This window comes from Falco rusticolus, chromosome 1, assembly GCF_015220075.1.
Source record: "Falco rusticolus isolate bFalRus1 chromosome 1, bFalRus1.pri, whole genome shotgun sequence".
NCBI classification, from domain to species: Eukaryota; Metazoa; Chordata; class Aves; order Falconiformes; family Falconidae; genus Falco; species Falco rusticolus.
The window spans coordinates 66,241,542-66,267,405 of NC_051187.1; the positions used below are offsets into that span (position 1 = coordinate 66,241,542).

A 25,864-nucleotide genomic window follows, 5' to 3' on the forward strand; every position below is an offset into this window, starting at 1 on the left:
CCCCATTGGTACAAATTCTCATTCTTTCTTCACACATATTTTCAAGGTGATTTTTTTTTTTAATTTCAAAAGTCTCTTTGTAATTCCCTAGTTACTGTTTAATCCATCTGATGGTTACTACCCTCTTTAACAAAGCATTAGGTTAAATACCTTCTCCCTTAGTTCTGGTATTCCATTCACACACACATATTCCTATCTTAACAGCTGTTATCTAGATTATCCTGTTTAGTGTGAGCCTTGCAAGCACCCCCACACCTTCTTTAAAAACTGACATCACATTAACCACATTCCCAGTCCTCCAGTACCAACACTACTTCTCATTGTATTTGAAATTCTTTAATGACACAGAACATTAATGTCTAGATTGCTAGGAAACTCTGGTCACCCAAAAGTCTTCCTTATTGATCTCTTCCTGTTAAAAACCTTTTAAGTAGTGAGCAAGTTTTTAATTCATTCAACGTGTGCCTTGTCCATTCCGTACAATGTAACTTCAAGAAGTATGATGCAATACTTAAACTCTTGCAACAAGCTTTAGGTTGACTCGCTATTCTCTTGGCAACATGCAGTTGTAGCACCTTAAATCCCTTGATCCTTTGTCTCCCCCTTTTAAAAGCTCCCACTGTTCGCTGCCTTTCAGCGTAAATTAAACAATATTCCACTCTTAGTCAATTCAATATAAATGAAGTACTCACTACATATCTCTGATGTATCGCTTATGTTCTTCAAACTGCTTCCAAAGACAACAGGGTATCTTTAAGAATTAAAGATTTTATTTATATTTTATTGAGTGTATCATAAGGAAACATATAACCTATGAAATGTAATTGCTAGCACAAAAGTTTTTAGGTAACACAGGACAGAGTCAAGAATGTTTTTCCCCTCTTACACAACTTCCCTTTAGCTTGTACCATTTTTCAAGAAGGCCCAGATCCATCAAAAAGAAGTGGTTGTATACAGCCCACATCCTAAGAAAACAAGCTGACTAGAATCTGGTTTTGTTGTAGATCTTTGTTAAAGAAAGATATGAAAGAGGCACATCATTGTTTTACTGAAGAGTAACTACATACTGTGCTAACTATAGCTACAAGAACATTCCTGGTGTTGTTTCCAAATAAACAAAAAACTCATTCCCACTAAAAAAATCCAGACCTGGAACTAAGCTGACAGAACCCTGAGCTTTCAAGACTCTTACCAGCTTTCCAGAACATGAGAAAAAAAAATGTAGTAAACAAAAAAGCTTTAGACCTCATAGCTCTCAGGTGTAATGTAATAATTCATTCCTTATTAAGAAAATATGTATTTCAGTATTTTTTTTTCAATTTTTTCAATAATATCTTCATATAACTGGTAAACAGTTGCATATATATGAACGTTGACTCTTTCTATATTTTCAAAATATGTAGCAGTAGTTCAGATACAGCCTTAAGCAATAAGTCATTGTAGTGTGTAAAGAGATGAAAAGAACCAAAGAAAAACTAATATACTGATACAAAGTTACTCTGGATAAGAATTATAGTAATGAAGAAGTAGTGTGTCAGCAGCAACACCATAAAGATTAATGATGAAAAGATTGAAATAAAGGCACTCTGCACTCCCCCCAAAATATCACAATTTAAGATGCAAAAGTAACGGATAGATGTTAGTGCCAATAATGGCCATTAAGCCAGAAGAATATTGTAAAACATATCCTTATATAAGGATACATAAATATAAATGCACACACACACCTTTGCACATACATGTGAAAGTTTTTATAGCTATTCTATTCTTCTTAGCTAATTCATTAACCACCTTAAGAAATGCTTCACTTTAGTCATCAGGTGGATTTTTTTCACCCTCATATCCACTCCTACCACCCAGTTATATATTTCTGGAACTAAAGATAAAGAATGAACAACCAAAATATGTATTACAAGCTAAAGAAAAGTATCTTTAAAATGACAAATTACTCTGGAAATTAAAAAAATATTAATATCTAGATAGTAGTCATAAGACAAATACTTTATAGCAAGTTTTCAAGTAAATTTAGGTTTAATTCTATTGTCATAGTCACAGATTAATGATCAAATATAAATTCTTATTCTTTTTGCCTGCTGTGTGACAGCTTCAAATAATCCTTGGATAGAGGTGACTAGTTTTGTGCAACATCACTGACTTAATATTGGTGTTTGACTTAATAACAGTATTGATACAAGCTTTTTATGTTAAATGTAAAAATGTCACACATTAGGAGAGCCAAAGCCATCGTATTTAACAAGACCATCTACAATCAAGAACCAAGAAGGCTATTCATTTCCCCATGTTGAATGACGTGACTTTTTTGCAATGTTTGCTATAATATACTTGCTAGTGCCATTCTTTAATCTACGGCATTGAACTCCATGTCCCACTTTCAGAAAAGTCTGACTAGAACCACTGAAAAATGATGCTATGCTTCTGGAGGGAGGTCATTCCAGATATTTCAGTATATTTCTGTCTCATCCTCATAGTAATTGAAGATTCACAAGACAGGTTCCTTGATTTTTATTTACAATGTCCTTCAAAACAGGTAAACTAAGCTAGTTAACAAAAAGTTAAGAACAACTTCAAATATGGATGTCAATTGTTTAGCTATCTTGAAGACACAGTGTTTTGATTTTAAAAAGTTAATCCATGATATCATAAGTAAAAATGTTACCAGTAAACCTTTGCTTTTCTTGGGGCGTTTTGAATAAAGTTCCTTTACTACCTTACATACCTGGAACTTTGAAGATCGTCTAGTATACATGTAGAAAAAAAAAATAATTACTTTGCACAGCAGAAAAGCTGAATGGAACCACTAATATCTGAATTACTCTCTGGTAGTCAACAGTCTTTGGACACTTTCTCAAAGAAGTTTGTATATGATCATGACACAGCTAGGAAGAAAAGCTGGATAATAAGTAGAATATTTTTCATTAGTCTTGCTTCTCTATTTTCATTTAATTGATTCTTAATTTCCTTTTTACATTCTGGATCCTTTCAGAACTACAAAAACTACTAGGATTCAACCTGCTAGGGTATGCACAGAAATGTGAAAGTATGTATTTGAAAACAATACTGGTTTAGGTATTGATTTTAACTTCTATTTTTAACTTTTTAGTTCAATGAGTAACCCCATCAGCAACAAGAAAATTGAGAAAGAACTCACTTAGCCACTGCCTCAACTACTTTTGCTTTCCTGAAAACATGTACATTTGGCAGAAGAGATAATGCAACTAAGAACAACAAAACAGAAACAAGACAAAATTTAGCCTTAATTTTGTAAGATGTATACTATAGCCTGACCTTTCATGCATTATAAAATATATATTATCAACTATTTAACTTCCTAAAATCACTAATACTCTTGACACAGAAGTTTTCCACTGACAGAGCTCTTCATACAACATCCAAAGTTTTGATCTAAAGGCCACCATATGAATTCATTTGGAGTCTTATTGTCAAATGAAATGTACTTGCTATCAGCCTCTTGAGTGATGCTAAGAGGGAAACACAGCTAACTTTATAAGGTATGATATTAACCAACAATTAGTTCCAACAATCAAAAAATATGGACTATTTTTTGTGATACTAAAAAAAAAGTCTAGCTTTCAGAAGAGCTACAATTCTGCCTACATAGTATTCTCCAGGCACTTAGCATATTTGATGACTTCTGGATTTTAATTGTCATGATGATGGTATTGGATACTAAGGGCTATTGTTCATATATTTGAAATATTTGAGATTGCTGATGAAACCCTATGCCCTGACACACTTTTCAATCTTTATTTGCTAATCTGTATATTATAAGAATAGGGATGAGAATTCCACTCAAGTAAAACATAAAAATTACTTCAGAATATCTAAATGCAGTCATGATTCATAAGACTATCTACACCTAGTCATGACGATAACAACATTCTTGCAGAAATTATCTTGAATAATTAATTGACACATTGCTAACAATGGCCTACAAGTCCATGGAAATGAAAAGCAATCCTTTATAGCTCTGTACAGTCCACTAGCAGCGGTTAAGCCATTGATTCATTTCAGTGTAAATACTAACAGATTTGAAGGGGGCCAGGCCATATGTAAAATTTTAGCTCAATAGCTTTATAATGCAAAATTTGCACAATACTTTTGAATGCTTTGAGATTTTGTGAATTAGCTAGCCCAATTACAAAATAAAAGAAATAAAAGTAACAAGCCCATGAACAGCAGTTCAAACCAATTCACAGACTAAGCAGTTGAAACACAGGGCGTCAATGCCTTATCAAAAAAAAGCATAAAAAATCATACTACAGTGATGACAAATAGCTTGTAATGGTATTTGTATATTAGACAGTGAGCTACCTTTTATTCTGTATGTTTGCATTCCAGTGCTAAACTTTAAAGTCCCAACTGGCTGACAATTCAACATACATCCCAGAAACACATATTTAATGTCAATTTCCTAAAAAGAAGGTTAGAAATGCATTTGAAAATTACTTTTTTTTTTTCCAGAAAATGATCATAAATCTCTGAAATAGACCAGAGCAGAATTCCATACTGCATCAGGACTGAGAGAAACACCCAGAATTTAGTTTAACAGTCTGACATATTTATCATTATACTAAAATCTAAACTGTATTAAAAACTGCATTTCAGTACATGCAATGAGAAATTGGCTACACTATAAAAACACTGATAATAGTGTTATCTCTTCTGTTCCAGCGAATATAACCTCAAAGAGGAAGCTTCCTCTATTGACAATTCAAAGCCTTCTTGACTATTCACATTATGACTCTGACACTTGCATGACTGATAAGAGACAAAGTCAGAAAAAGTTTGAAGGTTACTCTTTTGTCTCCCTTGAAACTGGTATTTTTAATACCATCTAGCAACCCTTTTCTGACAAACTTTCTGTTGAGAAATGGGTAGATATTAAAATGCAATGTCTGTATGGTTGAAAGTGTTCTCCTCCCTATTTTTAGCTTACCAAATTAAAATAAAATCATCAGGAATAATGGAACTGACCTTTAAAATGAAAAGAGGAAGTACTGCCATTAGGAAAAGTATCTATACACACCAAGGTATATGTTAGTTCTGTTAAAAGATTGAGCTTTTCTAATTGTTTATATCTAGAATCTAAATATCAACTTGAATATGTATTTTTACTAAAATTTAAATCAAGAGTTATAGAGAATTATAAAAATATTAAAGGACTGAATATTTTGTTTGAAAGCCATAAATATGGGGAAACAAAAATATTTCTCTAGTATGACCTGTTAAATGCAGGAAAATTATATTCATAGCATACTAAGAAAATTATCCTCATAGCATATGAAAAATAAATATATGACAGAAGGGCCAGAATTCACCCACTGTAATACTTCTTAAAAATATGATAGAAATTCCATATTGAAATGTACAAAGAACACTATGTTTTAAAATTCTTATTATCACACATTAATAGAATTTAGTTACTAAGTTACTTTCAAAATTTCTCAGTTGAGAAAATGTTGATTTGATAATTAACCAAAAATTGTATCAGCCTTATCTGCACAAGACCTAAGGTTAAGTAAAGATGTAAAATGGAAGAATTCATTATAATTTCTCTGAATTTGTTGGCTGTTACAGACCCACCCCCATGACACATTATTTAGAATCTCTTCTCAACACCAAAATTGTTTTAGACATTTGGAATGAAAAAAAACAAAACAAAACAAAACCCACAAACATTTTACCCTTTGGTAGTCATATTTTCTAAACATTCATTCAATAAGGCATTTCCAATGTCAGTAGAAAATTACAAGATTGAAGAGGAAAGATCTTCAACTTAAGTAGACTTTTCAGAATACATATTTTCTCATCTGACATACAGTCTACCAAAGCCTTAAAAGTATGAAAGGAAAGCAGGCAGCAAAGCTTTTAAGTCAAGATTCGGAAGAGCCTACTGAAGTTGAGTCTTTTCAGGAAACAGAGAAAAGACCAGTACAGAGCTACTAAGGTAGCAACAGACATGACCCAAAGCTCTTTCTGCACATTCATTTGATGATCCATTACCAGAATGCGTCTGGTAAAATGTAAGACACGCCTCCTAGGAACAGGGATATCAGATGCAAATCTGTGATTGAAACGTCTTCATGGAAGCAGAGCCTCCAGCTCAACATTATCCTTCGCATCAGAACAAATTTCAAAATGTGACTGGAAGAATACCACCATTACTGATGTAAAGATGCTTATGTTGAACTGCTGAGGGCTCAAATGCTATGTTTATATTAGCAAGTAGCGCCTATTAATTCTCCAAACTTTATATCCAGATTATATACTTCTCAAGTGGTTCTACTTCACACTAGTTCCTCTTTGATCCCATGGACTGAATGAACCAGTAGCAGGCTGGAAGTGTAGCGGCTGAACTGGAGTCCACCTTCTGACTTCACTTCATGCAAAAGGCTCATAGCCCATGTGCTTTGTGTAATGTGAACCAAAGTACAGAAGGTGGGAAATAAAGGTGGCACGGGCTTCAAATGAGCACCTCTTACCTGAACCAAGCACAGATGCAGGTGAATCCACAGAAAAATGGAAATGAATACAAACTGAGCTTCAGCAGAACTTTTCAGGCTTTGGAGGAAGAGAACAAAGTTAAGAGAAAACCTGGGCCCCACTAATGGAGAAGAATACTAAAGAGCTGAAGAACTGAAAAACATTCCAAAAAAGAACTCTTCATGGTATACTGGAGAGTAATTTTCTAGATAGAATTGAATCAGATACCACTAAAAGCAGACCTGAATGATTGGTATGTGACATCTGGAAGATTCTATCCTCAGTTGCCCACTGTTTCAACAAGAAGCAATAATGTTTTTAGGGCATTTTTTCATAGAAGAAAGGGCACTGTAAAGACACAGGAAGTATAAAATAATTTCAGATAATACGACCTGAGTTGCTTCAGTAAATTAAACTGAAAGATGAATGGTAACACATTTAAAACTTTCAATTTAAGATTTTTACATTTCAAAAGATTTCAACTGAAATGAAAATTAATGAGGGAAGCCATCTACACTAGAAAAATTCAGTGAATTGCATGTTTCAGAGACTAGCAGTTTAAATAATTTTGAATCTGTATCCCACACATGTTAAAAATAAATTGATGACCTTCCAGGGAAGGATTCCAGACCTAATTAATAATCACAAATGGAATACAATGAACACCCAGAACTTAGAAAGAATAGTAAGAGACTGACTAGCAAATACATTTCCCTTTTAAAAGATCAAGAAGCTTAGCAATAAAATGAAAGTTGTCAGGAGGTAATCTGAGGTGGCCTCATAAATGAAATGAAAACAGATAGCTCATATTTCAGCCATTAAAACAGAGAACAAGTGAATAAGTTAATATGCAGTAAAGGGTGATAATGACTCGATTTCTGAATTCTGTTTTCAGCAATGTTTATAATGAATAAAAGGAATACAAGGGTCCACAGCTGACAGAATGCATCTATACCACAAAAAGCTGAAGTAAAACTCAAAAAGCGGGATTCCAAAACTAGTACATAAATCTTAAAGCCTAGTAGCAATTTTATTTTTTTATGTCTATATTGTAGCCAAGTCTATCTGAGCATGTTAGAGTAAATCTATAGAACAACATTCATGGAAACTAAACACATTCTGGAATACAGGAAGTTAGATTTCAATAACATGAAATGCTTCTGAATAAATTTTGAAATAAAGAACAATTAAAACACATGAAGGACAATTAAACATATGAAAAATAAGATGAAATAAAGCACATTTATTACAAAGAGATAGATACCAGATTCATCAGGCACAATCTCTTTCTTAAGGTAATTAATCCTCTTGACAAAGAAAACATGCTACTGTTTCTCTGGACTTTGGCAATTCATTCTGTTACACGTAAAGCTGGAGAAAAATGACTCTGGAAAAACACTATAAGCAGGCTGAATAACTGGCTCAATGGGAGACAGAATAAGCTGTTTAAAAACACATAAAGAAACTCTAGATCTGGGGACTAATTTATTAAGTTTCAAGCTGATGACTAGGAGTGCAAAAATAGGTACTAATGAATTCAGCTGCTGCCAGAAGGGAACAGAGGAAAAAACTACCACTACATTACATGGGAAGAAATGAAGGTTATAAGCCTCAGAAGTCAGAAGGATTTCCACAAATAATGTTCTCATTATCTGAAAAGAACTCAGCTAGGAAAAAGCTATCCACTATATAAGTATGGGCTGAATATGATTAATTAATGTGATCTGCCTATTAAAAAATAAAGTCAAAATCAAGTTACAAAGTATTGCATCTGCAATCCACCCAACAATTAAGAGAAGTTTCATTTGAATACACAAGGTGGTACAACAGCACTGTAAAACAAATCAGGGAGCAAATCTCAATTAAAGTCAAAGATTTTTTATAAGATGCACTTGCCCATGACTGGGAAATGTACAAGGGCCCTCCCACTATGTCTTACTCACGCACTGTGAATTAAGCGTTAAAGTTATTTGCTGGATCAGAGCTATAGGAAATTGTGTAGATGGTCAAATGCAGAAAAAAAACCCAAAAACCCCAAAACTGGAAAAAAATAAGGGGGAAAGGAAAAAGAAAAAAATCTCAAATCAGTATTATGCATTTTGACAGGACTTGTTAACTTGGGAGTATATTTACGTTAATAACCCAAACTTACAGTGCTCTGACTCTCAAAGGGAGTAAGTTCCACCAAAAAGAGGCTCATTCTAAAGATATTAAATAGATCAGCAGATGTGTATTTGTCACTTATACCAGTAAAATCCAGGATTCTGCTGAAAGTTGTTTCTGGTTTGTTTGATTTTTTGTTTTGCTTTGGTTTTTTTTCCTGTTGCCCTCTTCCTTTTCAAATTGCTGTTGTGTGATTACTATTTCAGTTGTGCTGTCTATTTTCAGGATTCATTCTACCTTGTGCTATACCTGCTATCTTTTTTGGAAGGTATGTTCTTCAATTTATACAGAAAATAATCCTCTGAGTAACAGTGGTTTGAATGTCTCTCTAATCTTTTTCTTCCAGAATTTTTCCCTCAGCTTTTAAGAGGCTGGTTTGGAGGTGTTTCAATTGCTTGTTCTTCACTAAATGAAGCATTCCAATATTTTAGTAGAATTAGGGAAATAGAAGAAACAAGCCAGAAGAAATACAAATTAAAGTCTGTGTACTGTGTTTGTTTTTCCAGGTACTCAAGGTCTGCAAATCATTTGTACGCCTGAATTTAAGGGATGAGAGGGATATAGTGGAAAGATGACAGCAGCTAACACATTATGGCCCTTCTGTGAGCACTGTCTAAAGCGGCGTATACATTCACATCATGTCCTTGTGGTTCTGTATTTTCCAGAGATAAGTAATAATAATGCAAGTGATCAATTATTGGGATATTAAATGACTAACAGCATGAATTTAATTCAATTTGGTTCTTAAATAGATTCTTAAAATCCATTCTTAAACTGTGCAGCTGATCCAATACTTGCATTTCCACACTGTATCATGCTTCTCGTGAAATGCACATTCAGTATGTAAAGTAGCTAACACTGACAAAACTCTCTCTGATTCTTCAGTGCTACACAGAAAGGCTGCAAGTACTACTATGCCCAAATATTTCTACAGACTCCAGAGCTCAATTTTAAGGTTTTATTTTTACGCATAAAGAATTTTAGTGGCAGTACGCCTACTTGTATTCTAAAGACAATCTATGTCTTTTTTTCCCCCCATTTCCAGCATTAATGTCTTAAATGACAGCACTGGACAAGATCAGATGGCGTTTATTCACTCATTATACCAATAACTGAAGTGTTTCCTGTCTACAGACAAATAAAACAACAATTGAAAAAACAATTTTCAGTTTAGTTCTACAACTCTGGTATTTAGCCACAGAAAAGACTATGGAACGATTATCTGACAAGGATTACTCAGTCTGATTAATATGAACTACAGAATTATGAATGTTCAAAAGGCACATGAATATAATTTTTGCTTGGAAATATTTTTTTAAATATTGATTACATTTTAAAAATTCATAGACCAAATTCTTCTTTCATTCCATTGACCTATATCAGAAGTGTGAAAGGCTGGTAAATTCAGGCAACTTCCTTCTTAAATGATAACACTATTTTGTCTTCATGTGGAGCATTCTGCTATGTTAAGTGACCTGAGAACCTGTGAACATGAAGGTTATTTCCCTGTTTTGTTTATCGCTCAAAACCTAGATTTGCAAGAACTTCAGTAAAGAATTCTCTTTAATTTGCACTGTTCTTAAAGTGCTTCAGCCTCTAACAGCTTTCATATAAATATTATCAATAGACTTTTAAGGGGACCAGTGAGAAATGCCTCCTTTTTTCAGTACAAACATGTACACAAGAACTACCATCTATTTCTAATAAATGAGAAAGTTTAATTCTTTAAGTACTGAATACTAAGAAAATGTGAGGTACATTAAATCTGCTCCTCAACCCACTTCTTTGAATCACATTAGCTTGATGCAAGATGCCTTTAAAACATGTAAAGGTCAGATCAATCTCAATTGTGTTATGCAGAAGCAAACTCTCCTAAGAAGGGCTCTAGACCAACTTTTCTAACCAATACACATGGCAGTTCTGCAATGGCTTTTTAAGTGGCAGACAGGAGTGTGCTTGTCTAAAGGGTAGCGCAAAATGAAAATAATTCCTTTTTCTAAAGTTTGTGTGAAGTCTACTCCTGTTGTGAACTTGTTTCTCAACAATGTGGACATAGAGTTTGAATCCTGACCAGCAATCTGGATAGAAGTTAAATCCTCTGCTCCTCAAGCTCCAAGGAAGATGGAGCAGTTGGAAAATAGCAATTCACTTTCAAACATTTTTGGTGACTTTTTTCATACATATAGCTTACCACATACACAGCCACCACAAGGCAATTAACTTAGCAATGGCTGCTTTGACATATATGCATAGATAATGTAACAGCCATGTAAGCTATCCTTGTAAGCAAAATCTAATTGAACTAATATAAAAATAATTAAATAAATTGAACTTTTCACCAAGATCCTAAATTCTAAGACTAGAGTTTGCACAGTAGAGTATATTCTAGAAAATCCCAATAGTTTAGTTTGAGTTTGTCCTTTGGTAATAACAGAACAGCAGAAAGCTTTAACTTTACACACATGTTGTATAGCATTTGTGATGCCATAAGCATTACAGCTTCCGTAAGTGTAATCCTTGAAATAGCTTTTTTATTTTCAAGATACATTGCAATGAGTAGAACTAAGAAGATGAAAGTATATACATACATTCAAATTCTTTTATATTTACAACCATTGTAATAAACAGAAGTAAAATACCATCCATTGCAAATTACATAAATAAACTGTATAAATTAATCTCAGAGATGCAAAAATTCAGGAAACCAGATCCTTAATTTATTTGAAGATTTTAATTGTTTGTTCTAAAGCTAGACCAAATTTCATTTCTGCTACTGCAACATTAATGTACTAAAAGACAAATGAATATATACATGTTCCTGGGATATAATTTTCAAAGGTGCCTTCAATAGCTCTACTGTTATAAAAATCAGTAGTAATTTTACCACTGACTTGAACAAAACAAAAAACCCTGTAGAAACCCCCCTGCCCCCCACAAAACCAAACCTGTTTAACCCAATAGTCAACCCTTGCGTTTACCAGAGCATCTATTGTCACATCCTGCTCAAAGTACAATCTTCCCAACTACCACTGTATTCTATTTTCATTTTTGTATAGAAATAGGTTTTGCCTATCCGAGCACACTATCAGAAGCAAAACCTCTTTTTTTTGAGGTAAAAGTTCCTCTTTTACCTGAGTTCAGACAGGCAGTAGAGAAAAAAAGGCTCAAGAATAGGACGCTAAGTCTCAAAATGAATGGTATGAAGAACGATACTGGCATAATCATTAAACTTGTGAATGTCCATAATTCTTCAAAACAATTTCTAAAGAAAATAATTAAAACAGGTATGTGTGCTTGTCCTCACTATATTATCTACAAGATCTGGGTCTCAACATATGTTTTAAAAAAAATGTTATTAATGATTCAAAGAACAGAAAACCAAAATACAGATATCCTGCCATTTTTTGTCCAGGAGCAATGAGAAATATCTGATATTTAAAAGGTGGAATGTATAGGACTACTCTGCTGCTTTTTAGAGGCTTAGAAGAACAATCTGCATTTACAATAATACTTTTTAGTTTACCTTTTAATTTAGTCCTTAGGTCTTATTCTATTGCTTCTTCCTTCAGGAACAGTCAGTAAACAGGAAAGGTTAGCCAATGAAAGGGATTAGTGTTGGTAACAGAGCTAGATGAAAAAAAGTGTCAGAATAATTGTTGTTTCCATGAAAGCATGCAAAAATCATTTTATATTTATCAAAATTTCAACTAGCAAATTAACTGTTGCCTTGCAGATTTTTTTTTAAAAAAAAGTATTAAAAGTTCTTTATGTTCAATAAATAATAACCACCATAAAAAGAATAACTACCATAAAAAGAATCATCACCATAAAAAGGTATCTCTCTGAACCAGAGATTATGGGTGCATTAGTCCATGAAGGACTGTCTGAAGTGCGCTGCTTCATTTACATTAACACACTCAAATGCACGTTCCTTCTCTTGACATTGTTCACAGACATAAAAGAAATCTAATCTGTTACGTTGAAATGACAGCATTAGCACTTACTAGCAAAACTGTATGGTGAGGGTGAGGCAAGAGCTCTCCAATGGAAAAATGGACCAGGTCTCTAACTCTACATGGCTCTGCAGGATAAAAAATATTTTGATACTTGCTTAGTAATTCACAAGACAATTCCCAACTGCCGAAGTTTTACTTCAGCAAGAGGAACATCTGCACCCTTGTACTACAGATCATCTTTCTGCAGGGAACAGGAAGATTCACAAAATAATCCAGCTAAAGCAATGAAAGACTGTGTTGTGCAATAGGAAAAACATGGCAGAGTTTTTTCCTCTCTCCTTGCTTCTCCACCCTCTCAAAATTGTTGAAAATTTACAAGATTTTAGAAGAAAACAGCTGTTTAATACCTACAGGAAGAATGTCTGCACAGCTGTATTCAGAGAACAGAATCTATACAGCAAAAAATCTCTACGACTACTGCAGGCTTTCTTGTTTCCAGTGTGGATACTGTAGTGATAACATAATAGTACTAGTACCACTAGCAGAGGTATGCTGTCAGGATCTCTGGAGAGGTATACTGCTGGGCTAAGTCAGTGTTCGATTCTAGTTAAGAAGTTAGCTAAATCTGGTTTTACTGAAGAGAAGGATAAAATTTACCTTGACTGTTCCTGAGGAATTAAAAAAAAAGAAAAAAAAAAGAAAAGGTAAAATTAAAGGAATGATATGGATAGTCAAACACTGGAACAGGTTGGGAAATCTGTAATCATGGAGATATTAAAAACTTGCTTAGACAAAGTCCTGAGCAACCTGACCAGTTTTGAACAAGCAACTGGACTAGACAATGCTCAGAGGTACCTTGCAATCAAAATTATTGTATTAGAGAAGGCTCTTACTTTTGAACATCTACACAACAAGTAAAGTCCAGGAAGACAGAAAAACTAGATTCCTACTTGACACTCAAGCTGGGTTTAAGGAAATGTCTGTTTTTTTCTAGTAGTAACAGAACAACATGAACAGGTTTTTTCCCTTGTGTCATTCTGTTTTTCTGTCTTAAAAAAAAATAAAAAATCTGTATTTTATTATCATTCTATCTTCAAATACTTTATAACTTCACATATTTGAGTTCTTCCTGACTTCTGACATAAAAAGAGCTGTTCTTTACAAAACAATTATTTCAAATGAAACTAAATCGCTTCTAGGAGCCCATCTACACTTAGCAAAAGGTGGGTGGGGGGAGTGGAGGCGTGTTTGTTAGTTGGAAGTGGTATCAGTCAATTAAAACTGGATTTCTGTTGTTACAAGCAGCAATTAAAATTAACTTTTTTATTATTATTTTATTGGATTTTATCATGATAAACTAATTGCTGCCTGATTACTTGTCTAGAATCCAGTTTTACTTGATGGGAACATGCTCCATCTTTACTCACCCAAAACGGCAGTACTTGCAATACAATGGTACTATATGAATTTTTACACATGCTTCAAGAATTGACCATTTTAAGAGTTTAGAGATTCTAATGCCTTATTCTGAGCAACCCTTCTGTCACAATCATTTTCTGACCTCCTATTTTTTCCACTATAAAAAAGGGTACCAGATACTGTGTAAGGTTTCCCCCTTTTCTAATAGCAAGGTAGGAATGTGTTATACAGGAAGGCATTGAAATGCCAGCTACAATCATCCTTGCCAACTCAAAAATTAGGACAGTTGTCTTACAGTTTTCCAAAGACCAGTTTAGACATGATTTGCCCATTTGTTAATGTGCTGACCTGTTAACAGAATTAAGATTGTTTTATAGTAGCTCAACATCTTACGCTGCCAATTGTTGCTTTTAGACTAAATCAATACAGAAGCTTAAATTAAAGGCTTAAGAAACCCTTTACTAGGTTTAGCTTCTGAGTGGACTCACTGTTTTGATAACCACAGGAAAGCCATTTCATTAAATACACTCATAAATAACCTTAAATAACCTACTTCTCATTTCTATCAAGCATATTGACCCAAATAATTGGCTATTCCAATAAAACATTAAGCATTTTCAATAGCACTATGGTTGTGATTATTGTCAACTGATGCACCAAAATATTGCTGTGGTCTAAGTGACACCAATCTGGATATCATGTTAGATATTGACATAATAACCTATATGAACTTTTTTTTTATCCAAAACAAGACAAATATATCATAACATATGACACAGTAAAGTGACTTTTCTATATATTGAAACTGCTACCAAGCAATATGGCCCCTTTCAGAAAAGTCATGCATTATAAATACAATCTTGGTGACTGTACTTTAAAAACACGCTTCCAGAGAGATTGAAGGCAAAAGGACAATGTATTTACTGTCACCTAATGATCTTGAAAGGGAGAGTCATTCGTTAAAGCTGTTCCAGGAATCATTTCCATTTATTTTAATTAGACTTATATGAAAAAATCATGTCAGAAAACACAGAAGCATATCATTTAATAAATGACATTTTGCCCTGCTTAGCAGTAGAAGACAAATGTGAATTAAGAATCTCAATATTCTAAGCATAATTTTTTTACAGAGTACCTTAATGATATTAACAGTCAAATATATTTCTCATTTAGCTTCAGAAACATACAGATTAGTACGTACATATCAATAAGACCATTAAAAAAATTGTATTTTAGAGACTGCTCCTGAAAGATCAGTGGTTGTAAAACTGAAAGGTACGTAGAAAAAAGGAAAACTGAATAAACTCCACAACTGATCAAATATTTATATTTGATCTGATATTACAAGGTGTTCTATCTAAAAGATCTGCTAATCAGATATAAATTACTTCCTAAGGACATAATTTATGTTACCTTTAAGCAATTTTAACAATTTAAAATATAAGATGTAAAAAAAAAATCTGATTACTATAGTGGCAATTAATACCATTATCCACCTCACAAAGCATCTGCTTACCTACTACCTGACAATAAAAATATTGTATTTTCCTCTTCACACAAAAACTTTCCCAACTCCCAATAATTTCTTCTTGGAGAAGGAAAAAAAAATACAAGGTTTCAAAACCATCTTAATTAAATATTTTAGATCAAGCTTGTCCTTTGTCCTGTTCTCATTTACAGCAAACTTTCAACCATTTTAAAGATGCAATCTTGAGCATAATGCACAATAAAAATGTTAGAATTTGTACAAAAAAAAAAAAAAAAAAAAAGCTGCTAATCCCTGGATAGATAAATGCTTTCTTAGCCATTGCTGCTATTTGTTTAAAAGCTGATGAAAAGCTAATGAGAATTCTTTGCTATTAGGTCAATTATACAGCAAGAGAACTACCTCTGCAGAAGGCTCAAAAATACATAATTGCTTTCTCCAGGTCTCTATTTGTCTCACTACCAGCTCTATACAAATCAAGCTCTTAATAAAAACTAGAAGTCTCCCAAGAATGCTTATATAAAGACACCAATGGGATGTTTAATTTTCACTCGCAATCCTGGTAAAATAGGTACAGATTTTAGTGTCACGCAGCCAGTAAAGGCCTAAAATCATTAGGCAGAAGATGGACAACTTCAGAAATACAAAAGATAAACAATGTGTCAAGACAGAAGACTGGCACCAGCTTCATCAACCTAAACTGGAACTGAAATAAAGAACAGCAGTAATGTGTGACTCTGCTTCCTACATAAAAACTTGGTACTGCTTTCATGTGGACACAAAACCTGAAATTAGCTGATGGCAATGGGGAATAAAGGAAATAACTGCAACAACCTCGGTAGGAGAGCACATCAACTTCACAGAACAGACCCACCAGAACTACAAAGATATGGTTTAAAAGCTCCATTCAAAGAATACAATCATGGACTTGAAGCAGTTTACGTAATCAAGGAAATAATCATAAATGCAGTGCACTAGCCAAACATTTTAAGAACCAGTAATGTTATTTGCACAAGATAATGGCAACCAGTATATTGTGTTGTTTTAAGGGAAGCAAACAAGTGTCTTTTCATCTTGTGAAAAAAAATATAGGAATTTAAGGAAAAGAAATGAAGTGTCATCTAAAATTATGACAAGAACAGAGCAAATAATAGAAGATACCTGAGGCAAGGAACAGTTTATAAAGACAGAATGTTATCACTTTCAAAGTCTGGTGGCGTATCAGGCTCTATAGCTAGTAGAGAACTGAACCACTAATTCCTATGAAATAAGAAAAGCTAAGAATTAGTACATATGAATGTACTAATGTTACAACGTAACAATAAAACAATTAAGCTTTGTGAGCTATTTTATGCCTCCTCTTAAAAACAGAATTTTGCATGGCAAAACTAGTAACAAAGTTTCAGAGTATTACATGCAAGTAATCCTTGTACAAGATTGGCATGTAAATTCAGAATTGGTACTATATCTTAGACATTGGAAAGAAAGTGAGGAGTTAAATTTCATCCAGATGTAAAGACAGCAGTTGCTGACAATGCAAAATGGTGTTACAGTGAAATATCATGGTTGAATAACTCTCACAGAAGTGTTAGATAAGCACTTTTATGACTTCAAATTCAAGGGAACATAGATAAGTGATAGAAAAACACAACAGGGAAATGCTCAGTAGTGTTATTTGGAAAAAAACCCACAACCAAAGCCACAATGTAAAAAAGGTAAAGGTTTATAGAATACTTATTAAGCTTCTAGCACTGGTAAAAATCAGAGCTTTGAGTTACAGCTATACTGGTCAGTGATACCTTAAATAAATCAGGAACTTGGTGATCCTGCACCTATACTTTTTTTTAATTCTTAGAATCTGACTGGTTTTACTTACTGACATAGACATAGCTCCAAGGAGGTGAAAGTACTGATGCATATGAACAAGGAAGGAAAGTGGGTCAGAGGCACAAAATAACTTACCTGAAGTCATATAATGGAGCAAAACCAGAAAAGAACATATGTTGACTAATACAGTAGGTTAGTATCTAGAACTTAAAACCATCTTTATCATTATTTTCATTATTTAGTTGTGTATGATAACACTCCCAAACTAGTAGCTTTTCAGAGACTCAGATAGGATTCGAGTTCACACTCTGAAAACTGAGACAAGATGGCACAAATTCAGGAAGTATTAAAAGGATATTTTAAAATTATTTCATGTAGGGTATGCTTCAGAAACCAGTCTTTAAGAAGGGCAAGATATATAAAACAGGATATGGTAAAAACTAATATGTCACAAACTGTGATTTTCCTATGCAGTATTTCTCCTTTCTGTTGTTCCGTAGGAAAGCATCATAAATTTAATACTGCAAGGCAGCAATGAAAAACTCTAAATTTTTATAAACACAATGTTTTACGGAGATTATTTATTACACTATCAATTCTACTTCCACATAACAAAGTTGACAGATGGAATCATGTCATTTTATGACAGCAATATGCTGCAACATTCCTGATAAAAAGCAGATCAGTAATGAAATTCGAACCGTCATTTTTGGCTACTCCAATTAAGACACAACACAAAGGGAGCTCCAAATTATTTTTTGAAGACATACATCAGTCTCCTTTAACTAGTAACGGCCAAAGATGAATACCGCCTGACAGGCCACTAGTTACAAAAAAGCCCCCTGACCACTAAAGTTCACTGCAAGTTTCATAGATTCCATCCCAACAACTTGCTTAAAAAGTGGTAAATAACAAAGAGTGGTAGACACTAGCCAAGGTCCTCTTTACCTTGTGAATTCAGGGGAGACAGATAATGACAAAATAGCCAAGAGCTAATTTGAACAATGTGCCCTTCCAACTCAAGCCAAGTTTGAAAGAAACCAATTTCAGCAGTAAGTATGCAAATATGACTATGAGTCAATTTTCTTACTCCGCACATAGCAGACACCCAGGGCCTGTTGAGCAATCCTGCATGGCAGTGGGATGCAAGACAGGATGTCCCCTTGAGTAGGGACGCCTCTCGAGGTTACTCCTCAAGGCTGAGAGATTCCTTGCCACAAAAGATTCTCAATAAGTGATTAATTAGCATGCTAAACTGAAATCTTAGCTAAGTGGTATAAAGGACTGATTGTGCACATACAACCCTTAAGATATAAACTGTTGACCAAGCCTGAGACTAAGGCTGGATCTAGCGGCACCTAAACTCCCCTATGAGAAGGAGTTTAGAATGCAAGGACACCCTTCCTGAACCTCGTGACTCAATGGGAGGGTCTCCCTGGCAGTTTGGTCTTAACCCTGACCTCTGTGCAGTAAACAATTAAGTGTACCTTTCCATCGAATCTTGTTAAACCACTGTCACATTTACTATCAAACTCTGTTAAATCGCTGTTTTATACCAATAAACATATTGTTGCTTCCCTTTTATGAGTGAAGTGCACCACTCTATGTGCAACAGCTTCTCAGGACACAAAGAGAGTTTCTCCTTCTGAACTCTGATGAACATTTGCTAACTGGCGAGCAGGAAAGAACAAGTAAGAGAATTCCTTCAAAGTCAACAGTAGCAGGATGTAACAATAATTTTGGTTTTAGTCAACTAGTGGTAACTTCTTAGTAAAGCTGATAAAGAATTTAAATTGAAGTAAAGAGATATAGAAAAAAAAAGCATTCCATGAAGTTCTGTGGAAGAGTTACAGGCGTGACGAAAAATGGTACAAAGCACATCAAAATATTTGCCAACTCCTTTTCCAACTAAAATGCTCAAGAAAGAGGAAGATAAGAGGTTACAAATCTCAAAGGTTTGTGTAAATGGAGCTTGAAAAGAAGGAAAAATAAACATGCTTTTCACTTTGTAGAAACATGCTCCCTCACAAAAAGACACAATATCCATTTACCTTTGGGGAGTGGAAACTGTGTGGTGTGGAGCATTTTATAACACATTCACTACAGCCGGATAGAGAAAATGTTGAAAAACGGCCACCCATGTCATTGCTCAAATCAAAGATTATGGCACTTTCCTAACATTTGAAGTTCCAAAACAGATTCTGCTTGCAAAGGGAGATTTAAGATTCTGACAGACCGACACAATGCTATGGAACTTCAATTATTTTAAATTGTAGATTCACTGCAGGAAGTGACTAGCTAGATAATAATTCCCCTCCAAATAAAATTAAAAGCAGCAACTCACCACTTGTCCATTCTGAGGATTTTTATGTGCATATGGGGGTCCACGGATGTGATTCCACATCTGACCAGATGTCATAGCAAATACAACACACTAGAAAAAAACAGAAAAAAAATATACTCATTTATTTACCCAGACAAATTGAATAGAAAAGCATTCAGCTGGTGATGCTCATTTTAGATAAGCAGTTGTTTACCTAATCAAATAGAGTATCTACCTCTATTTGATTTTTAGGATAGGGTTTTCACATGTGTTGCTTTCAAAATTCTTAATGACTTCTGCTAGAAAATGAGTTAGCTCAAGACAGAGATTTTCAAAATTTCATTTGAAATAATCCTGTCTTTATGTGCATTTGGAATTGCCACATTTACACATCTATATAGCAAAAAGTGCTCACAGATGTAGGTGTTAACTGAAATGTTCTGCAAACTAGTGTTCAAGATTTATACAACCTTTCATGAAATGATTTCTGCCTCTATTCCAATACAAATGTTTAGCTTAACTGTTTGCTCTCAGGTGGATGAAATTATATATAAAAACATAAGAAAAAATTCAGTCATAAAAAAAGAGTCTGTTCCATTTAATGAAATTCTCATTGTATGTCCTGTATGACTGTGATTGATTCTAGCTATGACAAGTAACAATGGTTGAGTTGGGGAAAAGAGAAATTCCCTATGGAAAGAAGCGTGAAGTTAGGTTAGGGATGTATGACAACTGTAAAAATTGACATTAATTCTTGTAGAAAGTCATACTGTAGAATCTACATGACATCATAGTCCTAGCAAGAGTCATTATGACTACCTTAAAGAGGAAAATATAGTATCTTTTTATTACCAAATTAGAAAAGCCAAAATGGGAAACACTGATTATCTAAGTGTCTTCTGACTTATCAGTACAGATAATGCTTACAAAAGCTCCAAGATAATTTAATTATAGTTTTTACACGTATGCTGATTTTTACTTTACATCAATATTCCCACCAGCACAGTATAGCCATAGTGACTTAAGCAGATGGACCACAAATATAAAAAATCATACCATGATGGTTAACTAAACCAGGGTTTACTTAAAAACCTGTAGTTTTCTTTAAAGAATGCTTAGTAACATTCATGAAACAAATGTAAGCTAGTGTAGCTCTGTATTCCCCATAAACGCAGCATCGTCACCTCTAGCAATATGATTTGAACAAACTTTGCAAGGCCTTAGGATTGAGTCTTGTCAGGCTTTATCTACACCTGTCTTGGCTTTCCCAGATGTTTGTTGTTTTTTCTTAATTTGTTTAGCTGAAACAGCAGGTTTTTTTTCTAAAGACCAGGTCACTATGGCTAGTTTACATTACTTTTGCTTATTTTTGTATGGCATATTAGTATTTTTTTTCTATTCTACTAAGGATGAAACAATTATGACCAACATACTCATGTGGCGTAGGCATGGGATGACAGCAGAGACAATAAAAGTGGAAACACAGGATGCCGTGTACCAGTATGGAATGATAAGAAAGGGGGCACAGGATTACACTAGAGACCCCAAGCCTATAAATATTACTCCAATGCTGAATTAGGCAACAGATACAGGAACTGGTCAAAACCAGTTTTAGAGTAACAAAGAGAACAAAGGACAAGCATCCAATGTAAGACAATCCCCATTTTCCCAGTAAAATCTGATGTAAAATGTAGTTGCAGATCAGTGAAGGAAGCACAAAGTGTAAAAGTAGCTCCAAATGGACCATAGAGCAAGGAGGAAGAAAGCAGCAGCAGCATACTCCTCCCAGCAAAGAATCTGGAACAACTCACCATAGCATCCCCTCCCCACACCGAAGCCAACGAATAATAGCAAGATCCAGAGAGAAACAGTGGAAGAGTAACTGTGACATCAGAGAAAGGCAAAGGTACTAGAAAGTGTGTGCATAAGAATATTAATCATGGTGTTACTATTAAGACTTTTTGGCCTTATAATAGAAAGGAAAAGACAATTATGAAAAAAAATTACATTTTCCTATCGGGTTTAATAATAATTCTTCATTGCAGTGTTAAGATTTCATTACACGTACCTTTAAATATAAGATGTATTTCATTTTACCCTTAACAAGATTTGCAATGCAACAATAATGCAATTAATATGTCAGATGAAAGCATACTGGCAGTGATTACTAGGAAATGGATTATGTTTTAATTAATAATATGCAAAGAAATGAAGAGCGTATATGCTTACATTACTAGAAAAGGGTAACAGTTATTTCTACACCTTGCAGATTGTTTTAGCAGATAAATTTATACTGCAATTTTGGTGATGAATCACACAGGAGATCGCTTATGTGAAAGTAAAAAAGTGTAGAAACTGAAAACATGGGTAACAAAAGAGAGATGAAAGAGAATTCTGAAAGCCAAATGTTAGCTGAAAAGTAACACATTAAAAGAACAGATACATAGAGTACACAAACTGTGGCTCTCAAAGTGAGTTTTCCATGAGAGGTCATTTTACTCATTCTTAAATTACTGTATATAATTTACATTCTCTAGGGTCAAATTTGCATCCATACAGAAAGATGAAAAATCCTACCCCAGTTTATATACAGTCATATACTTTAAAACAGATAAATCTCTCAAATTACTTAAGATCTTTAATGCTTGCCAATACAAATACACTGTCTCACAACATAGTAGCGTCTAACAAAAAATATCTAGAAGACACAACAGTAGGGAGAAACAAAAATTCCAAGTATTAGTATTATTGAAAAGGAAAGACTTAACAATATGTTTGCTTATCCTGAAGTCATCTTTCATTTCATACTTTTTCAGTTCAGACTGTTAAGTGTCTGAGAAAACTAATATAATTCACCAAATCCTGGATCTGCCATGAATTCCTTTCACCATGCACCTCTTTACCGTGTATTTCAAAATGACCTTTTCAGGAGCCAAAAAACATTCTCCAGCTTCTCCCTTGTCCTCTTCCACTCTTCAACTACTTAAAGTATCCTAAGAAGAGAGCATTTCCTTCATATCCCTTAATGAAGCATTTGTTATGCTACAGATAGCACTTGACATTCAAGCTCATTTTGCTGTGTTCTGTTCTATTGCAATCATCTGGGTAAAAAAAGCATTGGAAACAACAGACTTCTACTGTTTGTAAAATACTCCTGAAATACACACCCTTATTTGTAGAACAGATGCATGTATCTATGAGACATGACACATCACACTGATACACAAGGGTTGCCATTCCAAACCCCATAGTTTCCATAGGATCCCACGCTTTGGGATCCAAAATTTCTGAAACACCTTGTTCACTCTGTTACTGTAAGCTGCTGTTTCCCAGGATAAAACTTCACCAAATTCATTCTTACAAATAAGCAACTTGTGACACGTGATTAATGACTTCATTTTTACCTTATGGGTTTATATTGCATTTATTTCAATGGAACAATTCATATGCAGAGAAAGGGCCCCATTCTGCAGGGGTTTTGGATCATCTCAAAGTACAAAGGGTGAAAACTGTAGAACAGGAAAAGATTCAAGCTGAGGTGTTTTTCTCTGAGCACTTAGAAAGACTTTGAACTCCACTTATCCAGAGTTGAGTCTGTACTTCAGTAGCTGTACAGAGAAGAGTACCACGGATACCCCTTTCATCCCCCTGCTCCTTGTCATGCTCCAAGAACAACGCTTTAGCTGCTGCATGCTACCTGAATTATCAGGGGAGTTCAGGGTTTAGCTATTTTAGGAGCTTCCAGATTTAGTTATCTTACTCTGCATCCAAATGATAAAAGTATACAAAGTAAACCTCCATTATTGGCTGGTGTAGTATGGAGAGGGAAGGAACAACGATTTGCTACAACATCTTACAGTTCCAGGACCAAATGTCCACAGGATGTCTGTAGTAGCAATGAAGTTAACCCCTACTACCAGTCTAGGTGAGTACACTGTATGCATAGACAGTACTACACAATGTCCTTGTTAACTAATTGCAAGTGGTACTTTCTTCATGGTTTCACAGTGCATGATTTCAGCTTTAGTTTCACCAAGAGGGAAACGGCTTTGAGCTCACCTGTGTGTACCACAAGGCTCCTAAGAACAGATGCAGGGTAAGTAAGTATCAAGAGTCCCACCAGAACACTGAATTGCTAGCAAGACACAACTTTACAGGTACATGGGCAGAATGTCTCAACTGTTCTTGGTTTTGCAAGCTTTGTCAAATGATTTGGATTTAATACATAACTTTCTCAAAATTATAAGTTTTGTTTAATACTATCTGCCAGTTTAATAAACAAAATTACTACAGGCTTAAAAAGCCATTTGATATGCATTTTTAAGTGAAGCTTCTTACTGGCAGATACTATACGAAGCAGATCATTAGACTTTTCTCTGCAAGTTTAGAACTCAGAACACAGCAAATACTTTGTAACAAGAAAAAAATTTAAATTCTACATTCATATATTCATATAAATTCAAGCATGGTTTCAAAAAAAGGAGAGAATCAGAGAGCCAGTTTTGTACTTAATTTCTATACTGTTTTGTAAATATGTTTCAGCCATTTCACAATTATTGTTTTAAAGAAATTTAATCCTATTTATCAAGTTTAACTTTGCTTTTGTACTCAATGAAGGCTACAGAGCTGCAAGATCTGTACTCAATTTCTGAATGACAGTCTGTCACTTACTGGAGTTCTAAGGGATATACAATTCAAGGACAGTATGACACAGAAGCAAAGAGAATGGGCTCCTGTATCTTTAAAAGGCACTATGCATCTCTAAAACCTCTAACTATGGAAAGAAAAGGAAATTAATAACCTGCATTTACTGCTGTTCTCTTGAGATGCCTATCTACTCACGTAGAGTCTGACATTTTCTAGGTGTATCGTTGAGTAAAACACATTACTTTTTATATCCTCATTCCCACCAGGGGTTAAAGAAGCCACTAGTAGCCATGATACCCTTCAAGCTCTTTTGGAGCAGTAACTGATGATGAATGTACTGTATAGCATAGGTACTGTGGAGTGTATCAGCACAGAACACATTTCTCATAACCATTAACTGTTATGACAACAGTAAACACATGCTTTATCTCCTCATTCAAGTGACTTGACATATTTTGCCCAATAGAGTCAACTCCTAGGCAGCAGCCTTCTAATCTGAGCAGACTTTGCCTCCCCAGATTGTGCAGTTATACAGGCAAATCTGAAATATACACATAAAATAAAACTGAAAATTACATGCAGAAACCCACAGTCGCAGCCTGGTAAAGAAAATGCTTTAAAAAGCCCCCTAGTAGTCCACACTCTAGCCAACCAACCAAACTCTCAGCAACACTACTCTTGTCTAAAACGTAGCAGTTCCTTATCTAAAATGTTAGAAATTTGCCCAGTTTATACCATCTGACCTTTTATTCTCCCTGCTTAAGAAATGAACAGTCTTGACAAGAATCTGAATTGCTTCACGTTATCAGTATAAAAGGACAGGACTCTGCAAATATCTAAGGACTGGAGTCCTTCCTCATCTTTGTGTCAGCATGTCAGAGGGAAAAATATCCAGATGAACAGTAGGATTTGAATTAAAGTCTAAAATAATCTAGGGGATAGATTTTGGATGTGATCTCAAAAGACATCTTTTGGGATATTATGTACCGTGACTCAGTTGTCCTAGTTTACCATTCTAAAACTCTTCTGGGTAATGCTGTAAGCAAAAATGCCTAAGGCATACAAGATACTACCAAAGTCTGCATGCAGTGCTTCAACAAGGGGATAAAACTAATAGCATTGCTGTTGAACAATTAACGTTGAGGACAAAACAAATTCAATAGTCTTGTGTGAAATGGCATTAGAATCAATGTGTGAGATGAAAGCTCTGGTGTTGCTACTGAAAGTCTATCCAAACCATTAGATGGATCACTAAAAATTGCATTCCTAAATATTCTCCTAAAACAGTGCTGGTAACATTATCTATGAGACACAGCTTTTTGGTATCAATATATATTTATATAATATATATTTTTATATATATTTTTTTTCAACATTTCTGGGATCCTCTGTTCTTCTGCTGCTAAAAACAGCAGAGGCACTTCATGCTGAAAATCTTTTTCTAATTTTTAGGAAGAGATCATTCAACCAGGCAGAGCGGCACTTTCCATTTTTCATTTAAATAAAAAGAATACAACA

At 34.4% G+C, this 25,864-nt stretch overlaps 1 protein-coding gene across 2 annotated transcripts in view; it reads right to left on the minus strand.

Moving 5' to 3' along the window:
- The window catches only part of TUSC3 (tumor suppressor candidate 3), a 137,934-nt gene that overhangs the window by 45,559 nt on the left and 66,511 nt on the right, over nucleotides 1-25,864 (minus strand). For both annotated transcript variants that reach the window (XM_037382404.1, XM_037382405.1), the window contains exon 6: nucleotides 19,721-19,810. In XM_037382404.1, coding sequence (XP_037238301.1) covers nucleotides 19,721-19,810 — 90 coding nt within the window. The remainder of the gene's footprint in view (nucleotides 1-19,720; nucleotides 19,811-25,864) is intronic.